The sequence below is a fragment of the Tupaia chinensis genome, unplaced genomic scaffold, assembly GCF_000334495.1.
Source record: "Tupaia chinensis unplaced genomic scaffold, TupChi_1.0 Scaffold000012_1, whole genome shotgun sequence".
NCBI lineage: Eukaryota > Metazoa > Chordata > Mammalia > Scandentia > Tupaiidae > Tupaia > Tupaia belangeri.
Genome location: NW_006159442.1, coordinates 3474076 through 3488134, shown reverse-complemented (window position 1 = coordinate 3488134; position 14059 = coordinate 3474076). Strand labels below are relative to the sequence as shown.

The window sequence follows — 14059 nt, the reverse complement described above, 5'->3', positions numbered from 1 at the left end:
AAGGACACGAAATGATTAAACCCTGTGGATTTAAAACCTGGACAGCCTAGGCCTAGGACCCACACATACTGCACTGTAGACGGATGTTTGCTACTGCCGTTACCGAGGTGGGCGCTGAGGATTCCTCGTTCACTTCACTTATGGCCGGAGACTGGCAGGTGGAAGGCATTAATTCCATCCACAACTTGGAGGTTTGATCTGAGCACTAGAAATGGATTTAAGCATAATGGGCTCTTAGAATTAAATTTCAAGAAGAAAAGATAGACAGAAAATTCACATAAACTCTTTCAACACCAGCAAAAATGATTCTAGGGCTCTCCAGCCCTGTGGGTGGCTGGCTCCATTTGAAATAAACTAACGCAGGTTGGTGGAGCTCAGGGCGTAGGGCCATTATAATAATGATTATGTATAGTTTCTGGAATGTTCGTTCACGTTCACCTCACAAAAACCAGTCACTGAAGAGCTCGCATCACAGCAAAAGCAATGCCTTTCTTCCCATCCTGGAAAGGTTTGTTTCAGGCTGGGTCCCCAAATCTTAGGGCTTGCCATTTTCTCCCCGAAGGTATGTTTAGGGGCAGGAGAAAGTGCCCTGCGGGTAGGCACGGTCCGCTGCTCCTGCACTCCCTCCCACGTGTGAAAGGAAGGTCGGAGCCGCTTTTCCCGCCCGACCTGGGACTCAAGGAGTGGGCGGGCCGCGTCGTCCCCGAGCCCCGCCCCTTCCCGTGGCCCCGCCCACAGTTGCTCCTGACTCCCGGGCCGCTCGGGTAGCGGAGGCCGGGGGCGGGCCTCACCCCTTGCCCTCGGGGTCCCCCGGGCTCCGCCAATCAGCGAGCGCCATGTTGGCCATCCGCAGCCCTCGGCGCCCCTCCTTCGCCCGCCGGCCTCCGCGTCCCAGAATCCAAGATGGCGGGCTCCTGGCAAAGGGGTCTCCAGGCCGGAGCTCGGCCGTTTCTCTGCGCCCTGCTCCTGTCGCTCAGCCGGTTGGGCGGAGGCGACGGCATGGGAGGCCACCCTGCAGCCGCCGGCGTCGCGGGTACCCCGGCCGCGCAGCCACATCGCCGTTTCGAGTACAAATACAGCTTCAAGGGGCCGCACCTGGTGCAAAGCGACGGGACCGTGCCCTTCTGGGCCCACGCGGGGAGTAAGCCGGGGCCGAGGGCGGGGGTCCGGGTCCCTCCCCGCCTTCCGCCGCCGCCTCTTCATCCCCAATCCACCGATGCCTGGGTGTGCTAGGGTTCGTTCCGGGCGCTGCACGCTGTCCTAACTGTGGAGGGGACCCTCTGGGCAGCTCCTCCTTCGGGTCCCCTCCGGCCCGCGAAGCTCCGGCCGCCGGGTCCACTGCCCCCCTCTTGTCTTTCGTTCTGTGATCTTATTGTTACTTTCCATTTGATCTAGAGGTGTTTTGTTACTCCCTACGCTTCGTAACACTCAAACTCACTTCTAGGCATCACGTTTCACCCTAACGCCACGTCTCTAGGGGACACGTCCCCCACCGCCAGCCATCCCTGTCCGAGACCAGTTTAGCAGCCTCCCTGCCTCCTTTACGCCTTCCCCGCGCTGCTTGCTTCTCTCCGGTGTTAGCAGGAATTTGATGCTACAGTTTGACGGCTCCAGAGATGGCATAGATTGGTCTCGGAGTAATTTAAGTCTTGGTGTCGGCAGACATTCTTCAGCTGTTGGAACTGCACTTTAAATTTGCCTCTCTTAGTGACTTGATGTGGTCCTTGATCTGTTTCTCTTGTATCGACACATTATGTAACTTTATAGTCACACTCTTTTAGTTAGTGGGAGAAGGGATATATTTTTGGGGTATTGATTGTTTCTGAACCCGAGACTAAGAATAGCATTATATGCTCGGCCCCTTTAAAAACTGTTTTGAGAGCTAATCGAAATGACCTCTGCTTCATGTGTTTGACACTCTGATAGATAAGAGAGCCTTGCATTTACCTATGTGAAAGAAAACACATTTGCCCTTTTTAGTGCTGATGTGTCACTGCTGACTAAGGAATAAGCCCGAGCACTTGGCATGCCATAAACTCTGTTCACTGACCATCAGATACACTCTTTGAAACAAGTGACAAATGCCTTTATATGAACGAGAAGCTCTGGCAATTTGAAGTCCATCTTTATGTACAATTAAGCAATCGTTTATATAAGGCTTGTTTGGGATTGTCCAATTCTTGAAACAAATGTTTCATTTCTAGAAAGTAATTCTTGACTAGGAAAACACTCTTTTAGGAAGGGCCATTCCCCTCAAATTAATGTATAATTATAAGATATAAATTTCAGATTAACTTAATGACCAAAGTCATCAAGTATTTGAAGTAGGGTGCACATTATTTTGTTACTCAGCAGGCATTTCTGTGCCCACTGGGCAAGGGCATAAATTACTGGGCTTTTTTTTTTTAATCAAGGTGACACAGAGATAATGCCAAGGATACTGAACACAAGTTTGGGGTTTTTTGTTTGTTTGTCTCTTCTTTTTGGAATGATGAATTTTACAGTAATGGTGATGGATTTTTTCACTTTCTATCTCTCTGTCACCTCTCCCACTGGCTCACACATGCCACATCAGCCAATTAGGACTTTGTTTTTATTTTTACTTTTCTGACTTATTTATATTTAATCATGTCTTTCAGTGTACAATATTTCTTTTTCCAAGTACAAATACCATGCATGTCAGTCAAGACAAAGATATTACTAAATACATTATCATCAACAAATAGCTTCTCATTTTTTTTGTCAGTTAAGCAGTTTTATTTGTTTTTTCCTTCCCTTTTCCCTCCCCCTCCCTTCCATGCTAAACATTTTTTCCCCACATTTTTGATTCACAAAAGATCTTAAACTAAAAATACAGTCAAAGCTAGAATCTAGTGACAAGTGCACTGCAATTTTCTACTGAAACATGTTTTCTCTCTCCATTCCCCCTTTTACTAAAGAGAAATATAATCTAACTTACTTGCAAAAAAAAAAAATTAGGTTAGTCTTAATTTGGTCTGTTATTTGCAAAAAGTCCCATAAGAATTCAATTTCTGATACAAAGCAACAGGTACTATTTGTATTATTGAACTCATGCAAATAACCATTCTGTGACAAAATAAGAATGCTCACAAATATTTTCCAATTGCACAGGTGTCAGGAAGGGAGAAAAGTTATTCAATTAAAACTTTTTTTGGAGCGAGGACTAGCAGGTGGCGTGGTGGTTACTCCCACATGGCTGACCATGGTTTGAGTCCTAGACCTGGTGGCTTGCGCGCGCTCTCTCTCTCTCTCTCTCTCTCTCTCTCTCTCTCTCTCTCTCTGTGTGTGTGTGTGTGTGTGTGTGTGTGTCTCAATTTTTTTTTTAATTTTGAATGAATAAATAAAATTAAAATCTTTATTTTATTTTATTTATTTATTTATTTTACAAATCACTGAACCTATCAATAACTCAAACCCCAAATCCTTAAATCTGGAAAACAAAGAAGAAAATCAGTAATGTTTTAGACAAAAGTGATAGAATTCTATTTTACCAGTTCTGTCTATGTAATCCCTCTTGTTGAATTTATAGTGTTACTGTGATTTGATGTCTCCTCTTAAATCCTGGAAGTTAACATTCAACATTATTATTGATATTGCCAAACTTGTCCTTACTGTTAAATAAGGCTTTCTTGGTCATTTTTTTGTTCTCTTATTTCTGTCTGACTAGTTTTCCTGGTATAGCACTCCCTTCAGAACTTCTCCAAGAGCTGGTCTGGCATTGGTAAATTCCTTCAGGTTTTGTTTATCTGAGAATGTTTTGGGGTTTTCTCACATGAAGGATAATCGTGCTGGATATAGTATTCTTTGTTTGAATTGTTTTTCACTTAGTACTTTGAATATATTTTCCCATTCTCTCCTTGCTCACATTGTTTCTGACCATTTTAGTATCTTATCTCTGTCTGTGGATTTGGTCAATCTGCCTGTGATGTACGTTGGAGAAGATTTTCTTGGATTGATTCTATGTGGGGTCCTATGTATTTCTTGGGTCTGGATATTTGAATGCCTTTCTAGATTTGGAAAGTTTTCTTGCAGGATTTCATGGGGTAGATTATCAATGCCCTAGTTTCTTCACCTTCTTGGATATTGATTATCTGGATGTTAGGGCATCTAATGGTACTAGTATTACACATATATTATTCTCATGGGGGAGGTATTTTCTCTGTCTTTCTGGCGAATTTTTCTAGGTCAGAGATTCTGTATTCTACATCTGAGATTCAATCTTCTGCATGCTCTAATCTGCTTTTAATGCTTTCAAGAGACAGTTTGATTTCCTGTATTACAGCCTTCATCTCTAACAGTTCCGTCTGATTCTTTTTTATGGTATGTATTTCCTCTTTGAGATCATACAAGAACTTCCTCACCTCCTGGAACCCATTGTCTCTTTTCTCCTATATCTTCTGGAGTTTGTTGGCTCTCATCTCTTGCATTTCTCTTAGATTTGTTCTTTATCTGACATTTCCACAAGTTCCATTGTACAGTCTGCGTATGATGAAGGACTGTTCTTTCTCCTTAGGGGAGAGATATATTCTTGGTTTCCCGTATTTCTTATACCCCTTCAGTGGTTTCTGGTCGTTTCATGGATTATATGTTACATCCTACTTTTTTTTGGTGTTAGTTCTGACTGTTAGAGGCATGCCAGAGGAGATGGCCTGCAATATTTCTGTTGTTTCGTTTCCCTGATCCTCATCAAGCAACCAGCACTTTTGTAGATGGAACTGGATATTACAAAGGCTGCACAGTGTTTTGGGAATAGGTATACCTGGGCTGAGCTGCAGGCTTTCAACTGAGAATTCAAGGTATGTGGGAGGAGATGAGCCACACTTACTGCAGCTCCGTATTTCTCCCTGCTGCTCACTGTGCAGTCTCTCTTCTCTGATTTTTAGTCATTTGGTGGTATATTCAGGTTTGGCTAATTTGTTTGGCTAATTTGCTACTATAAGTGCTTATGCTTCACTTTTCTGTGAGGTACTTCTATGCCTATTTCTCCTCTACTACTGTCTTTGACAACATGATATCCAAAGATTTAAATTCAGATTTATGAAGATGAGTTTCTCCCTTTCTGTAGTTCAGTGGGGGTTGAAGTTTTCTATGACCATAAAAGTATTTAGATGTTCTGCTGTGGTGCACCTAGACCAGCCTAGACACTGCATGTGTGGAAGCTGAGACACAAGATGGGAAAGTCAGGTAAAAGAAAAGAAAAAAAGACCAAAAACAAAACAAAACAAAAAAGAGAGAGAGAAAACAATGAAAAATGAAAAAAACAATTTCTTTAAAAAAAAAAAATGAAGCATACCGCGTGAAAGGGGCAGGGCCAGGCCTACCTCAGATGCATATGGATTCTGAAATTAGCCAGAGAAAGAAGAGGTCAGAGACAAGACAGTGTTTACAGATTTATAAAAAATACATATAAAAAAGGGAAAAATTTTGAGAGAAAGGGAGAGGGAGAGACTCTCCTGCCTCACTTGGTGTTAGTTCAGTGTTGGGCCAGAAGGAGAGGTTTGGGGAAGAGGCTTAGGCTTTTCAGTTAAAGGGGCAAGGCTGGCCCACCTCAAATGCATATGGATTCTCACTTCACTTGGTGTTGGGTCCAAGCAGTAATGTTAATCAGCTACTCAGATTAGTTACTTAGACTTTCTTTACAGAGCCATAACCACTTTCTTAGTCCAATCCTCTGTTGCTGAAGACAAGAAGTTTATTTGGCTCACAGTTCTGGAGGCCAGCAAGTCCAAGAGTGTGATACTATTACAATGGCAATTAAGTTTCAACATGAGTTTTGTCAGGGGTGTTCAACCATAGCTTTAACTAAGCTAGTCTGTTGCAGAAATATCAGGATAATACTCCATAGTGAATTAAAATGTAGCTAGACTGATTTTGAAACAAAGGGATTCATTTTCTAGCTTTGACTTACTATCTACTCACCCTGGATCACTCCTATGGATATCCCTTGTTTTCACTGTCACTGTAATATATAGTCTCATTTTATCTTAACTTCACTGATCATTTTTTTATTTACATTTTGCTCTGCAATCCATTTTAGAAAACAGTTAACAAATTAAAAAATTTAAGATCAGGTCAGCCTCGTGACCTAGAGGTTAAAGGATCCATATCCCACATGGCTAAAGGCATGGTTGGAATCCTGGTCCCAGTTGCTTTAAAAACATACCAGGTACATGCATGCCCAAAATTCAGATAGGATGGAGAGAAATGGAAGAGATAGGATTGTGGCTTGACCACACCCCATGGGGTGGTTTTTCCTTCTCTTGGTCACTTTCCCTGGGGAGTGCATGTATCTTCTGAGAAATTTTTTAAAAAGAAATTTTAAATCTAGTTTAAACACAGCCCTTTACATTCACCTCCAAATTAAGACCATTTATGTTTCTGTTCTTAGCTCTAATGCCCTTTTTGGATTGTCAGTACACATCTTGGGTCCATAAGGGCAGACAGTGATCATTTGTAATGTTTATAGTTCATAATTCTTTCATGTTCATTCTTCTATTTGATCCTTAATCGGCAAGGCATGTGTTATCTGTTTTGTAAATGAAATAACTGATAATCAGAAGGTTGAAGGTTCTTGGAAGAGTTTACATAATGAGTGAGTAGCAGAAAAATCAAAGTCTCATCTGAGTCTTCTGATTGTATATGTAGTAATGATGAAAACTCCCACCTTCAGCCTCTGAGTGTTTGAGAGTGCTGGTGATAAACCGACTGATCTTACTAAAGTATCTCGGCTTTTCTTTTTGGCTGTTTTTCCTACCTTTAAAGTGATAATACTGTTATTCTTTCATAGCATGGATACTTAGAACTGGTTAATGTCTGAGAGGATATGCTAAAATTGCCCAAATTTTAGGCCTGAGAGGTGCTTAAATAATTATCTAGTTTGATAGAAAAAAAAAAAAAACAGCTCACATTAATGTGTGTGTAATTATAGAGGCACTGAGATACCTATAAGGTTGCTAGGGAAATAGAGTAAGTTACCCAAGATCAAAGAACTAGTAAGAGCTGGAACTTGAACTTAACCTAGAGATGCAAATCTCCATTTGAGGGATCGAATCTTCTCTGAGAATCTGCTGAAGCTGAAGAACTGCTTAGTCAATAGAAATTCAGTTGCTTCTCCCTAGAAGAAGATGTATATGTAAAATATTTTACATATAACTTTGAGGATGTTTATGGAAGTGATTGAGCCCAGCCCCTTCATTCACCCTACAGGTGAACATATATGGTAACCTAAGAGAGTAAGAGAATTATTTGCTCAAAGTCACACGGATGAACTGAGACTAGGAACCAATCTCTTGATTCCTAGGGGGTGTGTTCTTTTCATACAGTGTGAGCTATCTAACCATTTGCAATCTGGTTAAAAAAAATTTTTTTGCAGGTTTTAAAGAACATGGAAATTTTTGAGGTATTCAACAAAGAATATTTTTGAGTCAGATAGTTTGCCTTTGGGTCCCAGTTTTCTGCTTCCCTCCATTGCCCCTGGAATTTTTGATGTATGGTTGCAGCTTTATTTATTTGTTTTCACAGAAATGTTTTACTGTGCAACAGTTAAGGGAGGTATTAGCTTCCTGAAGTTTTAAAATTCAAACTGTCAACATGAAATTTTTTTCCTAACAAAATTACCATATGACTTAGTAAACTAAAATTTTATCTCCCCCCCAGGGAGATAAATCACCCCCCGCCCCAGGGGAGATGGCCATGCCACAGTCTCTTCTCCTCTCGGGATCTTGGGCATGCAAGCACAAGTGCCCGGCATGAGTTTTAAGTCACTGGGTCCGGGACTTGAACCGCGGTTGCCTATGTAGGAGTCTAGCAACATAGCCATTACACTAACTGCTGGTCCCCAAATACTATAGTTAGTCTTGATGTAACAGAATCTATCAGTTTAAAGCTATTCACACACCAACTTGAGGTCATACTGAAGTCCTAATTCTGACTTTTGCAATGACCACTACCACCTCCAGTCTCAATAGTTGTATGGCCCAATTCAGTGGTGAGTTACTGAGTTTTTCCTAATTATAACTTAAAGCTTTTTTTCTCTGATTTCTCTTCTAGATGCTATTCCAAGTTCAGATCAGATTCGAATAGCTCCATCATTAAAAAGCCAAAGAGGGTCAGTGTGGACAAAGACAAAAGCAGCCTTTGAGAACTGGGAAGTGGAGGTGACATTTCGAGTGACAGGAAGAGGTCGAATAGGAGCCGATGGCCTAGTACGATCATTTCTTAACTTAGAAAATGCCTATCAATGCATGTACCACTGGCCTCTAACTGTTCTCTTGTTATTTTTTCAGGCAATTTGGTATACAGAAAATCAAGGCTTGGATGGCCCTGTGTTTGGCTCAGCAGATATGTGGAATGGTGTTGGAATATTTTTCGATTCTTTTGACAATGATGGAAAGGTATATATATATATATATTGTCAGTATTGTCATCTGACTTTAACATATCTGTCAGCAGAGTTAGGTGGTGAGAAAAATAGCATATTTAACACTTGTCAGTTTGATTATAGAGGACTGTCTAGACTAAGTTTTAAATACTTCAGTTAGTCTTTTTTTTTTTGGATAGGTTTTTGTCTTAGGGCGCATACACTCGCCAGAAAGGCAGAGAGAGACAGAAAGGGAGAAATCACCCCCCCCCCCAGGGGGGAAAGGGAGAAATCACCCCCCCCCCAGGGGGGATGGCCATGCCACAGTCTCTTCTCCTCTCGGGATCTTGGGCACGCAAGCACAAGTGCCCGGCATGAGTTTTAAGTCACTGGGTCCGGGACTTGAACCGCGGTTGCCTATGTAGGAGTCCAGCAACATAGCCATTACACTAACTGCTGGTCCCCAAATACTATAGTTAGTCTTGATGTAACAGAATCTATCAGTTTAAAGCTGTTCACACACCAACTTGAGGTCATACTGAAGTCCTAATTCTGACTTTTGCAATGACCAGTACCACCTCCAATCTCAAACTGCCCTGGGTGGTGTTTTTTGTTTTTTTGAGACATTTTTGCTATAGGGCACATGCGCTCACCGAGACAGATGGAGAGAGACAGAAAATGAGAAATCACCTTCTGGGGGATGGCCACGCCACAATCCCTTCTTCTCCATTCTGCTCTTGGGGTTTGGGGCACACACGCACATATGCCTGCCATGAGTTTTTAAGTCGCTGGGCCCAGGACTCGAACTGTGATTGACTACATGGGAGTCCGGTGACATAACCATTATGCCATCTGCCGGGTCCCTGTGTGGTGTTTTTAATTAATCTGATGGACATGCCTGAGTCTTTATATGTAGGCAATGAAACCAGTAGTGTTAAGACATAGCAGTTTGAGAACATCTAAGTGCCTAGCTACTAGTAGCTCACATTCATATGTTAATCGTTCCTTTCCATCAGGCCAATTCATCTGAATAATTTATCCTGAAACAGTTAAGAACAAAGTGTACTTAACTTATTGGAGACATTAACTTGTGGTTGAACAGCCTTAAAACTGATGATCAGACCGATGATTGTCCCTTCAGCAGATGGATGATCCTCCTTTTAGCCGCTTGGCCGCTACTGATTTTCAGGGGTCATTATTAGAAACTTAAAGGAGAACTTTAATAACTTCAATGCATGGCCATATTATTGTAAATTTTTAAGTCCTAGAATTTTTGAGATGTAAGAAACCTCATAGCACATCAAAATGATCTAGAATTCTTAGACTAAGGACTTTAAAATAAATGCATTCTTTTTATTTTTAGAAAAATAATCCTGCTATAGTAATTATAGGCAACAATGGACAGATACATTATGACCATCAAAAGTAAGTTTGTGTTTTTTTACATTATTCCTGATTTCAACCTCTCTGGAAACCTTATGAAATTTATTGTTTCAAATCCTAACACTTGCCAAATTTTTCTTGAGATGTATTTGGTAACTTGGTAGAAAGGTTTTATTTTAATTTGATTCTGTTTTAAGGTCTTTCTGTGGACCTCCTCAGATTTCAAACATAAAATGTGTTTTTTATATATTTTTTAAAGAATTATTTATTTAATATTACTTATTAATATTTTTATTTGGTACAGGGTTCATGCATTTGGGAGTTAGAGAGAGTACACACGCAAGCCTTCAGGTCCAGGACTCAAACCATGGTTAGCCATGTGGGGGTCCAGTGCCTTAACCACTATGCCATCTACTGGCCCCAAATGTGTTTATATTTAACCTGAAATTAAACATTATGTTTGAAGGTTTATAAAATGTCCCTGGCTCTCAATAAAAGTGGGCATTCTTTTTCATCTTTTTTAAAAAGATCTTCTAAAAATAAAGTTGATCCTTGACTAGAGTGAAGAGTAAGGCAATTTATGCCACCTTACTCAAACTTAATACTGCTTTTTTCACACTCAGTAGTTTTAGAGGTTCGAACACATACCTAGAGTGCATATACTTTACATATGTACATTTTTTAATTTTTGCATGTTGTGTAAGAATTAGCTTTGATCAGTGAGTAAAGAAAATGACTTAATCCATGTTTCAGTTTATTGTTTCCTGCCTTGGTGATTTTTGGCCCTGGTAGTTCATCACAATGGCCAGTGGAGCTATTTAAAATACAGGTGTCCAGACTCTCCTTTTGCTCCTATATCAGTTGACTTGGGGTAGAATCTAGGAATCTGCTTGATTTTGATTCTGCTCTATGAAGAACCACTGCTCTGGTCTAAGGAAGAATAGTGTAACTTTCCATTTCCATCAGCTCATGGTAGCCTTGGGCTCCTAATATTACCTACAGTTCTTACAGGAAAAACTTGTGTGTCAACTTTGTGTCTTAAGTAATTTGAGGTATCCCAAGATTTTATCATAACTTAATGCTGTTGCAGTTTTCCTGGGTTTTTAAATATTAAAGAACTTTTCTAAGTTTCTTGTTTATTTTCCTTTTTCTTATACTATAGTGATGGTGCTAATCAAGCTTTAGCAAGTTGCCAAAGGGACTTTCGTAATAAGCCCTATCCTGTCCGGGCTAAGATTATATACTACCAGAGAACACTGACAGTAAGTAACGTGCATGTAGTGATGATCAAATGAGCAATATTGAATGTGACTGTTTATTTGGAAATTGTGATAGAAATGAATTGCACTTGTTAAAACCCGGAAGAAAGGTAGTTCTGTGACACACTTTATATTGACTCAGTCTCAAACTCTAAGGTAATTTTGAGATCTCAAAATAGAGATTGTATCCAGTCTATTACGATTAACTTAGGGTTGAATTCCACTGTATTTATCATTCATATTAGACAATTTTGTTAGGGTCATTGGAAGTCACATTTACCGTCACATGGCAAAGCCCCACTACCAACCATGGTGAGCACAGGCCCACGTCTGAGTTCAAAGATCAGTGAGGCCATCCACATCACCCAAGTAGTGAGGCTCTGAGCCCTCCCAGCATTTCCCAGAACAGCAGCTCTGCAAATGGAGTCCTTAAAAAAGGATTTCTTAGTCAGATGAGATTGGGCACTACTGTATGTATTGGTACATTAAAGATTCCATTATAAAGGGCCCTTTATAAAAAGAAAAAGAGGGACCAGCAGCTAGCATAATGGCTGTGTTGCTGGACTCCCACGTAGTCGACTGACCGTGGTTCGCGTCCCGGACCCTGTGGCTTAAAACTCACACCAGGCGCGTGTGCGTGCATGCCCAAGATCCCGGGAGGAGAATGGAGGAGAAGGGATTGTGGCATGACCATCCCCCCTAGAAGATGATTTCTCGCTTTCTACCTCTCTGTCTGGTGAGCGCACGCGCCCTATAGCAAAAACCTCTAAAAAAAAGAAAAAGAAAAAGATACGCCTTTATTACATCCCATGTTCTTCAGACCTGCTTGGCCATAGGATTATTTTTGACCTAACATCTATGCTGACATAAAGCTAGTATCTGGAGTACTTGTTTTAGGTTTGCTGGACACATGGACGTGGCTTCATGGGTCACTTTTGTGTGCTCTCCCAGTCTCTTGTCCTTCTCTCTCTGCTTGGCAGAATCATTTTCAGCCTCAGACACACTAGTTTAGATCCCTTTTCCATCAGATTTCCCAGACATCAGTTTGTAATAATCTGTCCCTCCTAAATTCTTTTGTTTTTTTCTCTCTAATGCCTATTTGTCTTTTAGTTTGGGGGTGTTTTTTTTTGTTTTGTTTTGTTTTTTTAAGTTTTATTTAATTATTCCATGAACAAGAGAGACAGAGATCGCATGCCCAACAGGGTCTTTACACTATGATCCACTCCCAGCTTCAGCCGGCTTCAGGTCATGGGCTCGTGCTTGCCCAGATATCCAGGGAGGTCTAAGAACATCTTTTCTGGTTTGTTTTAATTTTTAAAATTTTTGTGAGAGAACATATGTGCTTGCCAGAGACAGACAGAAAAAAGAGGAGAAAAGCCAGAAAGCACTCCCATAGGGCATGCTTATACATTTTCTTCTCCTCCATTTCTTCCTCCTTTCAGGATTTTGGGCGTGCACGCAAGTGGCCAGCATGTTTTTCCAACTACTGAGTCTGGGACTTGAACTATGTCATCGTCTCTCTGAGATCCAGCCACCTCAACCATCTGGCCACAGACTGGTGCAAAGAATGTCACATTTTATTGCTGCACCACCATCTAGCCCCTAGAAGTTTTCTAGTTTTAGCTTTATATTTAGGTCTATGGTAGTGGTTACTTTATTTGCTTATTCTAAGTTTATATATTTATTTATTCTATGATCAAGAAAAACAGAGACAGGCAGCCCTAATAGAGTCTTGAGGCCACAGTCCACCCCCAGCTTCAGACAGCTTTGGGTCATGGGCACATACACATGTGTCTGGCATGTTCAGGGAGGTCTCCAGACAGGAACCCAGAACCCTGCCAATGTGGGTCAGCCTTGCAGAGCATGACATTTTACTGCTGTGCAACTGTTGGCCCCTTGTTTACCCTTTGAGATGTGTCATCTTGAATTGCTAGTTAACTGTATGTTTATGTAGCACGTCTTATAAATATGATTATCAAATTCTCAGGGTAGGCATTCTATCCTACATTTCTCATGGTCCCTAATACTGTGTCTAAGGTAGGTGCTCAGCAATGCTTACTAAATCAGTATTTGCACCTTCAACCTGTCCCACTTGTTCTGCATCGGAGGGAAGCAAGAAATGCTGTTGGTGGCGGAAATAGTCCTAAAAATGGTTTGAAACTATAAGGTGAAAATGGGAAGTTGTTAATGATCTCAAAGAAATGTTGCTGGCATTACTCAGTGGACATATTTTTTCTACACCTTATACCACAGCCCTAATGTCCCCCCAACTCATAGTTCAATGATTGTGTTACAGCCTTTAAAAGAAATAATAAATAAATTAGGACCCAACTGTGCTCACACACAGGTGATAACATGCCTGAAAGCTGGAACCGCATGGGAGGCGCAGGTTCGGTTCTGGGGCAGCCTAAGCACACGGCGCCATTGCGTATGCCTGTGACCCTGGCTCACCGAAAAGTGGGGGCAGGAACATCATGACACAGCAAGACCCTGTCACAAATTCCTGTCTTCCCTTCCCCTCCCTCTGCCTCCCTCTCTTTTTCATGTGTTGGGGTGGAAGTGATTAAAATTAGACAACAAAAAGCCTGATGGATTTCAGTTTGTTAGGATCAGGGGAAAAAATACTAAAAGGTGAAAGTTTCTAGTATTGACGTTATAATGTAATTGCCATCTTTTTAATAGCCAAAGCCAAATATCTTACTGATGTTGATTCTGATTTGAAAGACTCTATGGAACAGGATTGTAAATGATGTAAACTGAAATAGGAATATTACAGGTTGAGCATCCCTAATCTGAAAATTTAGCCCCAGGGAACCAGCAGTTGGCATAATGGCTATGTCACTGGACTCCCACGTGGTCGACCGCAGTTCGCATCCCGGACCTGGTGGCTTAAAACTCACGCCGGGCGCGTGTGTGTGCGTGCCCAAGATCCCGAGAGGAGAGTGGAGGAGAGGGGATTGCGGCGTGACCATCTCCCCTGGGGGGTGATTTCTCGCTTTCTGTCTCTATGTCTCTCTCTGTCTGTCTGGCGAGCGCA

General features: G+C 41.5%; 1 protein-coding gene across 1 annotated transcript in view; it reads left to right on the top strand.

The window, feature by feature from the left end:
* Window positions 1-868: 868 nt before the first annotated feature.
* Window positions 869-14059, top strand: part of LMAN1 (lectin, mannose binding 1) — a 31102-nt gene continuing 17911 nt past the window's right edge. The window contains exons 1-5 of the mRNA XM_006139940.3: window positions 869-1141; window positions 8071-8225; window positions 8307-8414; window positions 9744-9805; window positions 10926-11025. Of these exons, the coding sequence (XP_006140002.1) occupies window positions 904-1141; window positions 8071-8225; window positions 8307-8414; window positions 9744-9805; window positions 10926-11025 (663 nt within the window). The 5' untranslated portion in view covers window positions 869-903. The remainder of the gene's footprint in view (window positions 1142-8070; window positions 8226-8306; window positions 8415-9743; window positions 9806-10925; window positions 11026-14059) is intronic.